The 17,405-nt window shown below is 41.3% G+C and overlaps 1 protein-coding gene across 2 annotated transcripts in view; it reads right to left on the bottom strand.

The window, feature by feature from the left end:
* The window catches only part of oxct1a (3-oxoacid CoA transferase 1a), a 53,707-nt gene that overhangs the window by 6,511 nt on the left and 29,791 nt on the right, over window positions 1-17,405 (bottom strand). For both annotated transcript variants that reach the window (XM_061767793.1, XM_061767792.1), the window contains exons 14-15: window positions 3,658-3,747; window positions 2,378-2,458 (exon numbers count right to left, since the gene is read on the bottom strand). In XM_061767793.1, the coding sequence (XP_061623777.1) occupies window positions 2,378-2,458; window positions 3,658-3,747 (171 nt within the window). The remainder of the gene's footprint in view (window positions 1-2,377; window positions 2,459-3,657; window positions 3,748-17,405) is intronic.

Below are 17,405 nucleotides of genomic sequence, written 5' to 3'. Positions count from 1 at the left end.
CAGCAGGCGATGAAATAAGGAAGGCAATGAGGAGGCGGTACCAGTGCTGGCAGCTGCAGGAGAAAAAGATTTAACCTTCACGGACAGAAAACGTCTTGCTGGGAAATGTGCAATCACAGATCACATCAGTCGAGCAGAAAGAACGAAAGAGATAGAAAAGCTGTAGGACTTTGCCCCGTGTCTGGTCAGCTTGTCAACTTCCAAAAGGGCAACCCATGGCACGTTAGTCAGTTTGTACTGGAAAAGAGAACACGGAGATTCACAGACTGCACCAGCAGCAGTTCTGAGCTCACTGGGGTTTCTCTTACTTCAGCAACATTTATTTTCCTTACTCATTAATACAACTAGGATTTTTACATCCTGGCATTTTCTGCTGCTGATTCCCCAACCTTGTTTACTTAAGTTTCACCCTCGCACAACTGGATTCTGCATCACGCTTCTTCTGTAATTGGGAAGACAGGGTACAGAGTTTTTGCACATAAAGCAGATATTTTTTTAAACTAAAGCATTCTGATAAAAATTATTTTCCTAGTAATACATTTTTACAATTATGTACTGTATTGCAAAAGAGCCATTGAAGAACACATTCACATCCCGAATCCCCACCTATATCGAAAGCTGAGTGACTAGTTTCCCCCTCCTTACCGCACACCTACCAACCTAATTTCTCTTCCTCTCCAATGCTAAGAACAAGAGGAGGAGGAACTGCCTCAATATCCAAAGAATCACTAAGTACTATGGATTTTAAACAAGATGTTAACTCACAACAGAAGACACACCCTGGGTCTGGTCATAACCCATTCCAACTTGTGTGTCCTCTGTTACACATATAACAAAACAAAATAAAGTTTGATTTGATTAAATAGGACTATAATATGCGAGCATTTGACTTTCAGTTCAGTCATTATCTAGCAAGAGCAAAAACATGCCAAAGAGGGGCTTCAAGGAAGGGATGAAGGCTTCAATAAATATGAGACAAGCCAGGCCCCAGTGTGAAAATGAAAACACTAAAACAAAATCAATAACCAGCCTCCAAAGAGACTAATTGGTGCTAATTGAATCAAAGTCATAGCCGTCCACCCCCTAGTGCATCATAGCACTCATTCAACTTGTTTTCACATTCGTGTGTGTGTCATAAGTCACTTATTACTCATTTGTAATTATGTTATCCATCTTCTTATTTATACTTGATAAATGCTTCGTTGCATGGACAATACAGTGCAAACTCCAAACAATCAAGTTTGTGCAATGAAGAGTCCAAGATTTTTCAGAAATAACAAAGCTGCACAAAAACGTCCTTGTCATGCGGACATCAGCATATGCCATAGTACCTACACAAATATTTTAGTAATTTTCGCCCTGTCAGCAGGTTGTGTTGATTTTTTTTTTGTATATGTTCAATGTTATTGTCACTTGTGAAATGACTTCCAATAAGGCAGTGATGCTGTTAGGCCTATATTTATTTTTATTTATTTATTTTTTGGGGGGGGCTAAATATTCTTTTGCCCCCCTAATTAATTTGGTGTATCAGTCACCATTTCCTCAACATTGCCAACATGTTGCCCATAACCAAGCGCACCAACGGGTCGCTATTTACAATTGAGGAGCTTGGCAAATTATTCCCCTCCTAAACAACTGGCCAATCACAGTGGGGATTTTTTTGTTAGACATCAACGTGTGACCAATCACAGCAGTGAGGAAGCAAATGATAAAGCGCTGTTGTACGCCGATGTTAGCAGCGACCAAAGTTTAATATTGATTTGTTTTGCATGTACACATCCAGCTTTTTATATTTCTCATATATGTATGTGTATGATATTGTCTTGAAATTCAAAGAAATTAGCAGACCAGGGTTATGGAACGGATTGTATTTGATGTATTTGGGTTCTACTATACAGTATTCCATGTGCCCTCATCAGAAATTGTTCCAAAAAAAAGTTTACAACTTTATTGTGTTAAAGCATGGAGGACATGCTGCATTGAAAATGCCAAGTTTACTGGATCTGAAAATTCTATTGCTGAGACCTGCCAATCTGTGCTCGATCTTGCTTGTAAAAGTACTCCAAATCTGTCAAGATTGCAAATTGCACTCAGTTCTGACACAAAACCTAAAGAGGACTATCACCTTTTCAGCATGACAATGACACTGAGCATACCTGCCTGGACAGAGAATCAAGCCACTGCTTTGACCCTGGAACGGGTTATGGGCTATTTGTCATGGGAAAATTGTCTTGAAATACAAAGAAAAAAAAGTTAACCTGCTTCACCAGATTGTTAATTAGTTAAATTACAGTTAATTACAGCGTATTACTTTTGTATAGAATCCTACTTCTTTTACCAGAAGGTAGTATATGTGTTAAGTAAACAAATACAACACCTTCTCTGTGATGATGCGGTCCACACACTGCTTCCCTGTCAGAGGCAGAAGGCACTTGTCCAATATCTTGTGTTTACCTCCCTAAAAGAAAGAAACACATTAAAGGGCATGAGTCTGGGGTTAGGAATCAAATCCAGCCATTAGGTTCATTCAGTCCTTTCAAAGTGCAACAATAATTTCATGGATGAAGTTTCCACTGCAATATCTCAAGATATGGAACCAGACACACTTTATTCCCCCAGGTACCTAATGCACATATTTGAATGTCAATCTCAGTCTACCCACCATTCATCTTTAAGTGAGAGCAGGTCACGTCGCTTCACGAGACACACACACACACACAGACACACGCACGCACACACACACACGTTCCTCATGATTGACAACACCCTTCAGGGCAGCGGGTTTGTATTCACGTGCTGCACCATCTGGACCGTAGCTGGGCAGCAGACAGGCTGCGATTATCCCGGTTCAGTGTGGATGTGCAGCATGGTATTACTGCCCTTGCTTTACGTTTACATGAAGTCAAAGTAAAAAGTGTCCTTGGAGTCACCAGTCGCAGCAGTACCGCTCCAACTAATCAGCTCGACTCCATTTCTAGACTAGTAGCTTGAATACGTTAAAGACAAATGAGCAGCGAGCTGGTATGCACGCCAACCCTTTTCTGCTTAAGAGCCATTAGGCAAACCATTAGACAAATTACCATTAATCAGTCAGAACGCTCAGTCATAAGTGCAGGAAGTAGACAAAGGGCACAAAGAAAAATGAAAGAAGGCGCACACACACTCAAATGTTAAGGCCTCTTTATACTCCTGCGGTCGCGCGGTCGACAACGCCCGCATTGCATCACGTGACCGACGAATTGGCCCGTGCAGCCCTTCTGCATAGCTTGCCACGCACACGGCAAAAAGTTGCGCCGCCGCCGCCTTCTCTATCGATTTTGCAGCATAATTAAATGTATCATCTGGTCATCTAGGTCCATTTGTTCTAGCAGACACTGTTCCACGGTCGCCATTGTTGTTGCTTTGTTCCTTGTTACTGAAAGGAAAGTAAAAACGGCTACCGGAAATGGCCCAAAATATTCTGAGGAAACTCCACCCTGTGGTGTGCTACCCAATACCAGCAGTAGCGACACCCTCGACTTGTAGGTGAACTGCAGTACATTTTCAAAACTGCGCGCGTGGGTTGTGCTCGAGTATAAAGGTAAACTACGCGCCAGATAGCCGCACTGACGTCAGCGCAGTCGCCGTCCGCGCGAGTATAAAGAAGCCTTTACTAACCTTTGCTGAGTGCTCCATGGTGACCACCACCTTGGTTCCGGCGCTGGCCACCAAATCCATGGCTCCACCCATTCCCTTCACCATCTTACCCTGAAATTACATGGTAAATATTGATGATACACATTAATCTATCCCTTCATTTTCTTCTGCTTATCCGAGGTCGGGTCATGGGGGTTGCAGCTTGAGCGAGCAGGGAAGCCCAGACTTCCCTCTCCCCAGCCACTTCGTCCAGCTCATCAGGGCGGATCCTGAGGCGTTCCCAGGCCAGCCGAGAGACGTAGTCTCTCCAGCGTGTCCTGGGGCCTCCTTTCGGTCAACAACCTCACCAGGGAGGTGTCCAGGGGGCATCCTAACCAGATACCTGAGCCACCTCATCTGGCTCCTCTCGACCCGGAGAAGTAGCGGCTCAACTCTGAGCCCCTCCTGGATGACTGAGCTTCTAACCCTATCTCTAAGTGAGAGCCCGGATACCCTGAGGAAACTCATTTTGGCAGCTTGTATCTCCGATCTTGTTCTTTCGGCACACAGCTCTTGACCATAGATGAGTTTAGGAACGTAGATCAATGGGTAAATTGAGAGCTTCGCATTTCGGCTCAACTCCTTCTACACCACGACAGACCAATACAGAGTCCGCATTACTGCAGATACTGCACCAATCCAATTGTCTTTCTCTCACTCCATTCTTCCCTCACTGGTGAAAAAGACCACGAGATACTTGAACTCCTCCACTTGGCGCAGGATCTCTTCCTCAACCCGGACAGGGTACTCCACCCTTTTCCGACTGAGGACCAAGGCCTAACATTTGTTTTTAAGCTGAAATCTTTGCTATCTACTAAGTGCCTTTCTATTTTAAGATTCACATTGGATTGTGGTGGTTATTCTTTTACTGGTATTCAATGCAAACAATACTTCTTTTTAAGCAAAAACATTTATGATTTTTTACCTTGCTCCAAAGTTTTTAAAACATTGGGGAAAATGTCTTCTCCAGAAGTTAAGTGTCAATTATGATAAACCACTATGTTCCAAAACGCAATAAAACTTTCAATAGAAGGTCTCGCCAATAACAAAACAGTTGTCATGTTCCCTGCGTGTTAACTGGAAAGGGTGCAGCTGTAAACATTTGTGTCTATTTTGGCACAAATGTCAGCTGAAGCCATGTCAAAAGTCTGAGAAAATGAGAGCAAGGTTTTGTGTGCAAATAAGACACCAGTGAATATTAGAAATGAATTGATGAAAATGTCCATCAAACCATGATGAATACCATGTTTTTTTGTACTTTGACCCCACAGTAATGATCCAGTCTTCCTTGGAAAAAAGGCATTCCACCTTTAGCAAGATTACAAATACCAATTAGTTTTGGCACAAAACCTTCATGCTTCTACTGGAAATGTGAAGCATGTCAAGTAGGGCCGAGTGTTGTTTGAACCTCACGAGTCAATTTGATTTATATTCCTTATATTTCCACTTGATTCAATATTGATTTGAATGATTTGATGTCGATTCAGTAAGTAGTAGAAATACACAAATAATTAGCATTCCTGTTGACAATTTTTAAACATTTATTTTTATGCCCATGTGAACGTGGTATGTCACCACACATTTTTAAGAAACATCTTAAAATAAAAATCTTCACAATAACAACTTATTTGTGTATATGGATGTAAGTGGATATTGAATAGGGGGTGGGAATATTGCGATGCATCGATTAATCGATATTTTCACCCACTCCCAAGCTGAAGAGTCATATTGTGACAGTGAGCACATATCCAAACCCACAAACTAACGAACACAGACAACAGTTTGGAAACAAAGTTTTAGAATGATATAGTCAGAGCACATAACTACATCCAATTAGAAATCTGTGAGGTGAGGGGCTGTGTACAGGAGACATCCTGGCAATCTGATACATTTGGAACAGCTTTTGCCAGGAAGAGTGGGCAACTCTTGCCAAGTCAAGATGGGCCACGCTGATGATACTCCTAAAGGAAACACTGAAGGCTTAAATCAAAGGGTGCTTTAAAAAAGTCTTTGTTTTAGGGTGTGCACCCTTATGCAACAACTTAGTGTACATTTTTATTTTCCAAGATGCATTTATTTTTACAGGTTATAATTCTAATTACGGCGGAATGTTGGACGACTGCTTAGAGTGTCTGCCTCACAGTTCTGAGGACCGGGGTTCAATCCCCAGCCCCGCCTGTGTGGAGTTTGCATGTTCTCCCCATGCTTGCGTGGGTTTTCTCCGGGCACTCCGGTTTCCTCCCACATCCCCAAAACATGCATGGAAGGTTAATTGACAACTCTAAATTGCCCGTAGGTGTGAATGTGAGCGCGAATGGTTGTTTGTTTATATGTGCCCTGCGATTGGCTGGCGACCAGTTCAGGGTGTACCCCGCCTCCTGCCCGATGATAGCTGGGATAGGCTCCAGCACGCCCGCGACCTTAGTGAGGATAAGCGGCTCAGAAAATGGATGGGTGGATAATTCTAATTACCGTTTTGAGGATGTTTGTGGTCTCATTCTTTTACATCAGAAGAAAATGCTAGTTTACAAAGGGAGGTATTTACTTTTTGTATCTACTGTTCAATATGATGGATGGATAAAAAGGTCTGTGGAGAAGAAAAGAGGAGTAAAAGCATTTATTTACCTATTTCATGGGTAAAAGATCCCAAAAAGTGTGTATTTGTAAGTATTTGTTGTGTATTTCTAAGGATCTGAAGACACCAAAAGCCACTTAGGCAGCTTCAGCGCACTTTCCTCCAGTCAATTAAATTTAAGGAGTTCCCAATGTTACTCATGTACTCGGTCAACAACTGAAAACCACAATAAGTCTGAGCAGAGAATGTGACTTTCAAAATGAAATCAACCTGAAACCTCAAAACTGTTGTCGGCTGAGTAAAACTTTTTTTTTTTTTTTTTTTTTTTTTTTTTTTTTTTAACTCTAAGTGCCTCAGTGTCCCCAGTGAAAGAAAGCTTCCAAAAAGAGGAGGCTGACATGCAGATATTGCCACAGGGTGACGACTGAGTAACTGAATTAAAATCCCATTTGCTCATCAATCATGTGAAGAGGCTGCTTCACTTTGCTCTGTGCTCGATAACCAGGGGATATAAATATGCCAAGTGTTGTGCATCATAAGGATCCAGACTGCCTCCAGGGAGGCCAGCTGGGTAGGAAAGATATCAACCCAAAGCAGTGCGAGGGCGGCGAGAGAAGCGCAGGGGTAAGTTTGATTTAATTGAATATACTGCCACGCACCATCTCAGGAAGCACCCTTGTAAAGAGCTGTATTAAGTCCCCCAAATTAGTCTAATAATAAAAAAAAAAAGTATCAACTTTGGTATTTAACCTTCTAACACAGCAATCAAGTCCTACACCTTCAGTCAAGTCCGCACCTTTGCTTTTTATTTAATGCGCAGCGAATTTTAATAGGTTACTCCAGCAGGAAAGAGTGTCCTTTTTCCTGCGATCGATGCTAATGCACTTTTTGACATTCGAAGAGCTCGCTGGTGTGCGCACAGGCCCTCGGGGACGACCACATCTGACCTGATACGAGCAAGTCTGATTTGTGTGATGATCAAGACGTGTGTGAGCCAGACACCTGTGAGCAAACCATCGTCATAATGACCTTAGCTGCTGTTAATCTTCATGTGCGTATGGACAAATGACTGCTTAAATGTGTCTGCTGTTGTCGTGATCTGTATATTGCTGGGACCACTGACATTTGGCTCCCTTTGAGTCAATTCTATCTCGAGCCATATGCATGCATGTGTGTGGGATACACACATAGCGACTATCAGGCAGAGTTTTAGCATTCCTCCCCCGTTTTGATCAAAGTCATCACAGTCCCGATTGTGGGATATTAGAGCTGCACGATTATGGCTCAAAAAATAATCACGATTATTTTGATCAATACTGTAATCATGATTATTAATCACGATTATTCTTCAAGTTATATATTTTTTTTTTTGTTTTTTTTGTTATTGAACTACTTTTCAACAAGGCGGCACAGTGACCGACTGGTTAGCACATCTGCCTCACAGTTCTGAGGACCGGGGTTCAAATCCCCGTGTTCTCCCCGTGCCTGCCTGAGTTTTCTCCGGGTACTCCGGTTTCCTCCCACATCCCAAAAACATGCATGGTAGCGTAACTGAAGACGTGAATGTGAGTGTGAATGGTTGTTTGTTGATATGTACCCGGCAACTGGCTGGCGGCCAGTTCAGGATGTACCCCGCCTCTCGCCCAAAGATAGCTGGGATAGTCTCCAGCACGCCCGCGACCCTAGTGAGGATAAGCAGTACAGAAAATGGATGGATGGATACTTTTTAACAAACAATATGTAACAGTTTTCAGTGCAAAATGAATGTTAGAATAAGAAATTATAGATACAAATAAAAAGTGAATGTACCCTAAAAAAATTACACTTTACCAAGGGCTCACTGAATAAATATGCCATTACAAAGTACAATCGCGAAGGGCAATTTAATGGAAGCAAACGCAATTAATGCATAAAACGCAGGAACATTAGGCTGTAAGCGCAGACTTTTCATTTGAAAATCTCTGTCAATGGAGTGAATTATCAAGGACAGGTACGTCTCCGTTGTTCTGCTTTGACCATTGGGCTGACCATTGGTCAGTCGTGCACGGTCACAAACCGTAAACAGTTGTGATTTCCCTCTCTATTTACTCCCAGTGTTTTTTCATTGCGATGAGGCCAGCCAAAAAGTTCAACTCACGGCAGCCGTTACAATGATTGTTAAGCGCCTTTTATGACATGCTGCCTCTCCGCCAACATGCTGAGAGGGTCAACTTAAAAATAAGAGCTTCATATACAGGGTCCCGTTTTCCCCCCGTCTGAGACGCACAAAAATTAGCGAGGAAGCATAAACTAAGAGGAATCTGCGTCGGAGGATGCAATTCTATGGATTAAAATATTCTGGCACGGTGCTGGAAATCCAGCGTGTGATTTTATTTAATTTTTTTAACAAGATAGGGCTCTGGATTGTGACTAATTTGGTCACATATGCGCTCAAACTTCTAAATGGTGCTGCTAAAAAAAAAAAGAAAAAAAAGAAAAAAAGAGCAGGTCCATCTCTACGTACAGCCATTTGAGGAGGAAATGTGAATTGAAAGAAGACACACAAAACCCAACTGGTCTCTAAATCAATCAGAGATAGTGAAGGGCTGGACAGGAACCACCCATCCTCCCTCTGATTGGCTGTATGTGTGCGAGCGTGCTTTTCAAATGCAGGCACGAGCGTAATAAGCGTCCTCAAACCGAGGTTTTCTGATGGCGAGCTGGTAGCTGCAGTTATAGAAAGTTGAGCGGCATACATGGAATTAGTTCCAAAGCCTATACGCCACCGCAACGATGTGAGAACATTTTGGATTCAGACCAGATGAACGCGACCATCCCGCTAAAACCAACGAGCTGTTATGTCAAATTTGTATGAAGTTGCAACAAAGACAACACAACTTAAAACCTCAAAGTGACAAAATCCATTTTAAACACAACAATCCCACTCGATTTTTTCAACTGGGAACAAAAAACATTGTCGTACATTTCCCGTTTTCTGTCAGCTTGCAATTGTGGAAATCTTTGTCCAACACTGCAAATACAAACATGATAACATGGTGCACATATGCTCACATTATATACAGCATTGCGTACTCACTATTGTAAGAGATGTAGCCATTGAACATATTGACAAAGCAGCATTTAAAGAAAGGCTGCTGACTTTTGAAAAGTAGTACAAATCTTGAACCAAAAAAGGTTGCTTTAATCTACTTGTGCTGTTATACTTGGCACTTTTTCTTAACCAACTGGAAACTTCATTGGCAGTATATTGCCTGTTAAGGCATTCATGACTGTTTATATTGCTGTGCCAAATGTTTAATATTTGTCAGTGGAATTTTTGTGAACAGAGCCTAAGTGTTTTATTTATTGTGCTACATTACAATGCCAATGTTCAATATATTCTTCGAGTTAGTTGTTCTTAAAATGGATGTACTTGAATTATTATGCTCCAATATCACTCTTTCAGTGGCATAAAAAAATGACAATACTATCATTTGCGATAGTTTTTGGGAAAATATATCTTAAAAAATAAAAATAAATACAAATCTGAATAATATGTATTGAGAGCGAGAGAGGGCACAATGGATAACACAAAAATATTGCAGTGTAAAAAATAGAGTAAAAACTGTAATAAAAAATATATATAAATATAGCGGGACAGCGAGGCAAGAACCGTGATATAGTGGAGGACTACTGTATCTGTATTCCGTGATGATAAGTTGCAGGGACTCATTGTTCCAGGGCTGGGACTTATGGTTTCCAGACATGCGCATCCTGGGACTCACGTATTTTCAATTGTAAAATGATCTATGCATATATTACTACATTGGACATCAATGCCAATTTAGACTTAGCTTTGAAGATGGCCCGGAGCACGGTGCTGGCGCTTAATGAAGGCTCAACCATACCTTCGCCCCCTGGTGGCTGTCTGGCAACGTTGCAGGCACTGCTGCAAATGAAGCACTTTTCACATGCAGCAATGCCTGCATTTTAAACGGTGACGATCGGGATCATTTAGCAGCCAAAATGGCAATCATGATTAAAATTCGATTAATTGTGCAGCCCTATCGGATATCTTTGAAAGATTATCATGAATATCCTGTGGTGAAGGGTTGTAGAAGCCCATGGCGTAATAAATTTGCCCTTGTTAAAATAGAATAGGCCCATTCGTTACTAGCCAAAGGTTATTACGTTTTAGGTTCAGGACTTTTATTACGTTATTGCCGAGTTATTATGTTATTGGCCTATTACATTTTATAAAGGGGCAAATTTATTACATTACGGGCTGTTTTTATGTTACGGGCTTCCTGATCTGCTTGGAAACAAGCAAGGAATGCTGGGGGCCACTAATCATAAGTGCTAAATCTTTCAATATTTACCATTACAACTCATAATGTTTGGCTGATCCACATACTCTGTAATTGTAAGGTGAAATTGAATCCTCGAGCTGTTGCCGAACACAAATAGAGGTGTGTAACGGAACATTTTGCAACAGCTGGTTTAATTAGAATTGCCGAACGCAAATAGGTGTGTGTAACAGAACATTTCGTAACAGCTGGTTTATTTAGAATACACAAGACGTTACTTGGGTCTGTCTGCTCAAGAACAATAGCAAAAGGTGGAGGTGTCTAGCCGAGTGTATGTACTAAACTGTTTTCTTCTTTGTATTTTCCAGCATTTTCTATGGTCTGTGGCACAACAGGTCAATCTTACCACTACTACAGACAGAGCAGAATCGTGATTGTCAGTGGAGATATCGTTGTGTGTGTGGTGTGCTGTCAGTTAAGATGTTAAAAATTGGTATGGGTGCCCCGTTTAAGACTTTTTTTTTTTTTAATGCAACAAGACTTCTTTTCAACAAGAATTTCAAAGATCCCCCATGAACAGTGGTCACAAAATGGAGCAAATCTGCACAATCTACATAATGAGCTCCAATACAAGGGCTATATCAAAAAGTCTGTCTTTTAAAATGCTGGATTTTGGTTGACATTGGATATGAGATATAATTGAACATTATGTTTATTATTGTACTTGTTTCTAGGGGTACGTGCTGAGAGCTTTTCTTAATATTTTTAGCTGCCTAATTTAGCTACGACATTGGCAATGTACAATATGGAGCAATAGTAACTAACGTACACGGAGACTGCTCTAGAATCTCAAAAAGAATGAAAACACATGGTGGGAGATGACGAAAGAGGTAACATTTTTGGCCCATGATCATAACTCAAGTACAAACTAATGTACACCTGAATATTTAGGATAACCTCTCCTATACATGGCAAATACATCTATTTTTCACTGGGAAAAATTCTCCTCTGATGTGTGATAAATAGTGTGATGTTTATTTTGTAGTTATGTATCCAACTTTTTTAAAATGAGCAACTGAGTATTTTCTCTTGATATACTGTATCTTTTTCATATGCTAATAGCATACTCGCCTGCTCTTTAAATGAATCCTTTCCAGGGGCAGTTATGCTCATGCTCGTTAAATAGGCGTTAAAAAAAATGTTAGCAGCTTAATGGCTTTTTCAAAGCGAGAGATAACATGGGGGACCGTAGGAGGCTGGATCTGTGGCGTCGAACCCAGATTACAAGAGACATCTGATGTTGAAGTACTGCTGGGATGGCGCCGATTAGGAGAAATGAGAGAGAGAAGAGACGACATTGACGTCAGGCACCACTCACCCAACAAGGTTTTTTTTAGAAAGCCACCACTAATGCGCTTCCTTTTAAGCTGTTTTGAAGAGAAGTCAAACAACAACAATGGCATCAGCTGTAAGATGCCTTCAATTGACAATTTAAACACCAAGTTTGGATATAAAGAGAATATGGGTCAACGAAGCTTGACACCAATATTGCTAATGGGGGAAAAAAATAATACCATGATCCCCATTTATCACGGGAGTTATGTCCTAGGCCCACCAGCAATAGTCAAAACCAGAGACCATTATGAAAAATAGCGTAAGCCATAAAATATCCCTCCCACACACTAAACACATTTAAACTTGTTAAAACACTTTTTTTTTTTTAAATGTTAGCGTATTTGGCCACACACAAAAATGTATAGTTTTGCTTGCAAGTCATAAAAAAGAAAATGCGCCAAACTTAGGGCGGCTGGCTTGACTGCTACTTTACGAGTGGAGGCTGGCTTGACCGCAGTTTGTTTCCACGGAAACTCAGCTTCTTCTCAGCTGATTTATATCTTGAACAACCCGTCAGGTCGCTCTTATCTCAAGGCACTACTGTATTTCCCCTGGGAAAAATACTGATATTTCTCCAAATACATCAGAGATCAACCAGTGTCTTGGAATGGACTGTGTTTCAAAATATGTCGCTGAAGTCCAAGAAAGCACGAAAATAACATCACCACTTACAAATATTTTTTCTAAAGATAGAGGAGTATTGCATATTTGCATTGCCATGACAACTCGTTTGTACACTTTGGCAGAAACCTCATGCAAAATGACCCCTTTCTGATCCAATAGTTGCCATTTGCCCAGCGGCTACCTTTCCCTCCCGTTCAACATGTCTGACACAAAAGGCTCTCTATTTAAATCACATAGCGACAGACTGCTGCCCGCCTTGGTTACGCGGACAACTAATGATGAGCGTTGAGGGAAAAGATGAGACTTAGAATTATGTCCAATTTGATTCAAACTGGGGACAACCCCGGCAAACTAACGCTCCAATGCATCCCAGTGGGATTCAATAAGCTTTGCGTTTTGCTTGCTTTCTTTTCCTGTGTGTGTGTGTGTGTCTGTGTGTGTGTGTTACCCTACTTCCAATGATTCCCGCCTTCAAATGAGTTATGCAATGGCTTTTGATTAGGAGCCAGTCAGGGCCATGTAAACAATTTTGCTTCAAGATGGGCCATTGTTAATTCTATTGCCATCCACATGGAGCAAAGCACACAAGATTCAGACAACCATTTAAAATGCACACAAACCGACAGGTAATCTTTTATGTAGCTCCAAAGCTACCATTAGGCATTATCATCTGCATTGCATTTTGTAGCAGCATCGGAAATTTGGAATGTACAGCATGTTTTACACCTGTAGTTCACTTTTTGTGGCACATGCGTGTTTATTTTTTGTTTTTAATGTGACATTAATTGACTTGACATACCGTATTTTCACGACCATAAGGCGCACTTACAAGTCTTAAATTTTCTCCAAAATGGACGGGGCGCCTTATAATGTGGCGCGCCTTATGTGTGCACCGAGTTCCAAAATCTGTAAATGTTGTTTTGTGACTTTAATGAGCGCGTCGCTTGACTGACTAGGAGCATTTCCTGCCGACACACTGCTTATATAGAGGAAGGCAGACATGACTGAGGACAGCATGCGGACGTAAAGGAGGAAGGGTGCGCGTGACAGAGAACGCTAAAGACACGCCCCCGGTAGGTATATAGTATTTTGACGGTGGCTTTCGCTGCGAGTTGGCGACCAATTACCGTAATGCCTAGTATGAAAAAAATTAGTGGCGGGCGGCTGGCTTGACTGCGACTTTACGAGTGGAGGCTGTCTTGACCCCAGTGGAAACAAGGCGAGGTGGCCCGAGTTGGAAGACCAACACGAGCAATGCATTAATGAGCAAAGAACAGCCGGGAGAAGCGTCTCTACAGTCACCATTCGACTAACTCGGAGCTTGCATCATTCTGGGAGGCTTGACGAACCGCTGGACAGCCGTGTAAACAGGGCGTTCAAAGTGAAGTGAGCAGCGTGGGAGCGATGGATGACAGATGGCGAACACAGCTTTACTAAGACAAGGAGGCAGCGCCAGGCAAGTTACGCCACAATTTGTGACTGGATTGTGGATGCTTGGGCTAACGTGTCTGCTTGCACTGTTGTTCAAGCTTTCGTAAAAGCCGGCATCATTTCTGAGGAGCCGCACGGCAACGAGACTGACTCCGACAATGACGAGAAGGAACCTGGCGTGTTTGATGGAGAACTTGCCCAGCTGTTCATTTTGGATACAGAACATGAGGACCTTGATGGATTTGTGGATGAGGATTGATCAAAAAATAACGTGAGTACATTGTTAAATACGTCAATAAAGTACAACCGAACTCAGTTTTGCTCCCGCTGCTTTTTAAAAACATTGTTTTAGCGTGCATGCATGCTAGTGTATGTTTTAAGCTAGCGTATGTTTTACCATGCATGCGCCCAATAATACCTTATGTATGTGTTAAATACAGAAATAGACCCCGTAACTGAGACTGCGCCTTTAAATACGGTGCGCCTTATGGTCGTGAAAATACGATAGTTGGTGATATTGGTCAGTGGTAGGCGCAAAAAGGTAAATGGTAAGACTGTTTGCTGTACAGAGTTGTGAGACAGCACAAATAAATTAAGAATGAATAGATTGCATAAATTAAGAATGCATAGCAAGGTACAACATGCTTCCATGAAACTCACATCATCAAAGCAATGTATTTACATTTTACATTTACATCAGTGTACTGCTATTCATAAGTTGTTGCCAAATTTAGCTACGCAGTTATACAGAGGTCCACACCCGAGTTTCATCTAAATGGCTTGGGTCAACAATAATGTTAGCGTTTGCCACAGTTGTCAAGAAAAAAAGTAAATACAAAAACACTGTTCAGACAGCATGTCAGAAAGATTGTATTTCACATTCAAAAACACAGCGGGTGGAAGTCTAGTGCGGTGGAGGGCATGACACAAAATTGTTATTTTGTGTAAACAGCTAGTTGCAGGACCCCTACATTTAAGAGAGCTTGGTCCAGCCTCAACAGCTGAATGATGATGAAACAGCATAGCAAATCCTTTATTGTATTCCTCTCTCTCTCTCTCTCTCTCTCTCTCTCTCTCTCTCTCTCTTCTCCCTCTCTCTTTCTCTCTGAGTGTCAAGCCATTGTTGATCCAGATGAAGCAGATGTTGAAGCTCGAGTGAAGCTGTAAAAGCATTTCAAAGCCCTCAACTGGAAAATGTTTATCTGGATTTGCATATTGAAAGCGTTCAAAATCCAAATCACACAGAGTGCCGCATCCCCGACTCATGCGTTAAAACATTTCCAATTTCACGCTATGTACCCATTTTTAGATAGTGAATAATTTTCATTATCAGCGATGATTGGGGATTGTAATTCACTTCATCCATCCTTTCAAAAGGGGGGATAATGAGGATTGAGGAGTGGGTGAGGACGATGGTGTGTGAGTGCACAGTCCATAACCAGTATGGCCAAAGACAACTGCTGTGAAAAACCTCAACTGCAAATCCAGCATATTCAAGTGCCATGTTAATTAAGCATTGGCATAAACAAACAACAGAACCGGAGAGGTTAATAGAAAATAAATTGACCCATTGAAAATGCTCTCCATATCTTGGCCAATGAGACCAGCTGCATCTTTCAATTAATGCAGTGCCTGAAGCAAAATGTACACTTCAGTCAAGCGAAAAACTGCTATGTGCCGAGGGCATTTGTGTCGCGTCCCGCCCCCTAACATTCTGTACAGGCTTTTAATGGGTTCTTGACCTTCGAAATCACTGAGGAGGGTGGTGGCCGCCTTGGTCCGGAGACCAATTGACCTGATCAAATATCATGCTAGAACCCCATCCCCAACCATTACACTGTAACAACCTGCAAGCTCGTCCCCACAGAAGAACAATTGCCATATTCTGGTAGCAGTCAATCACAGCCCACACCTTTTCGAAAGCCAATGATCATATAATAGACACAATGCTTAAGATATGTCTCATCTATATGTTCACTTGTACAAGAAACAGCATTAGAAACGAGGTACCCAAAAAACTGCTTTCTTCTTCTAAGTCTGTGGAGCAGCTACGTGCTGCCAGGAACATTTAATTCTTCCTCAAATAGGCCTGTCATTTTGGAAGTGAACCATTTGATTGAGTAAAGTCAGGCCTCTCATGCTTGTCTTCAGCTGAATGAATATGACACAAAGAGAGAAAGTGAGATTTTGTCCCTTGAAACATTAAGATTCTTGCCCAATCTTACACCAAATGTGAAGTTTCGGAATGAATGAACACGACACCAATCCAAAGCATTGGTGTGGACAAAAAAACAACGGTCACCATTAGATTTGCTGTTCTAGCAAAGCTATAACGACTATCCTCGCGTCCCCAATACAGTTGATTTTCAGAAACCAAACAATATTATTAATATTTATTTGTTGAGCCATAAATATTGCATTGTCAAAGAGAGCAGGCAATTTTCAACACTTTAGATTGGTCAATAATTTGTGAAAATAACAAACCCATGTGGTGCAGTAATAGTATAGATTTAAAAATATATATATATGAAATTGACCAAATTTAGACAAGGTTTTGAAAGTGACGATATACAACTACAGGTACTTTGTGACTGAGTAGATTGCGAACCTCCACCAAGGACAAACTAGGGGCTGGGGGTAATTCATGAAGAGTGTTGGGATTAACTAATTACATGTAACTACATTTCATTATTTAATTACAAAATGTATGTAATTTTAATCCTTTACATTACTGGGAGAAAATGTGTAATTAAATTAGTTGCTTTTGGAAATTTCCATCATTACAATTTTAGTTACATTTGAGAAATAGCCGCAAAAGCTCTGAACATTTTTTTCCACGTCACTTTCTCCTTCTAAACCTAACGTTTGTGATTGGCTCTCTCTGGTCATATGCCATTCTGCAGTAGTCGCAAACATGACATATTTTTCCAAATATGACCACAAACCGCCACCTTCTGGTAGACTATTAATTTGTTAAAGTTTTTCAAAATGTTTGACTCTTAGTTAAACTTCTGAACACATAAAAGAACATTGCTTTTAGAACAGTTTCATTATTATAACGTTGGCTTTTTTTTGATGGAACATTCACTTATCTGGTTTGTCATATGAAGCGATATGGTCTAAATCAGTGGTTTCAACAAGTATGACCCTGGGACTCGAATTTTCCTATTGTTGCAAATTCACCACCCACTTTTATAGAAGTTAAGAATAACAAAACATGTTTTTGTTCAAAAATAGCATCTGAAAACATGTACAGTCCATCCATCCATCCATTTTCTGAGCCGCTTCTCCTCACTAGGGTCGTGGACGTGCTGGAGCCTATCCCAGCTGTCATCGGGCAGGAGGCGGGGTACACCCTGAACTGGTTACCAGCCAACAAACAACCATCCGCAATCACATTCACACCTAAGGGCAATTCA

The sequence above is a fragment of the Phyllopteryx taeniolatus genome, chromosome 3 (assembly GCF_024500385.1).
Source record: "Phyllopteryx taeniolatus isolate TA_2022b chromosome 3, UOR_Ptae_1.2, whole genome shotgun sequence".
In the NCBI taxonomy this organism is placed as follows: Eukaryota; Metazoa; Chordata; class Actinopteri; order Syngnathiformes; family Syngnathidae; genus Phyllopteryx; species Phyllopteryx taeniolatus.
This window is presented reverse-complemented; position numbering and strand designations above follow the sequence as displayed.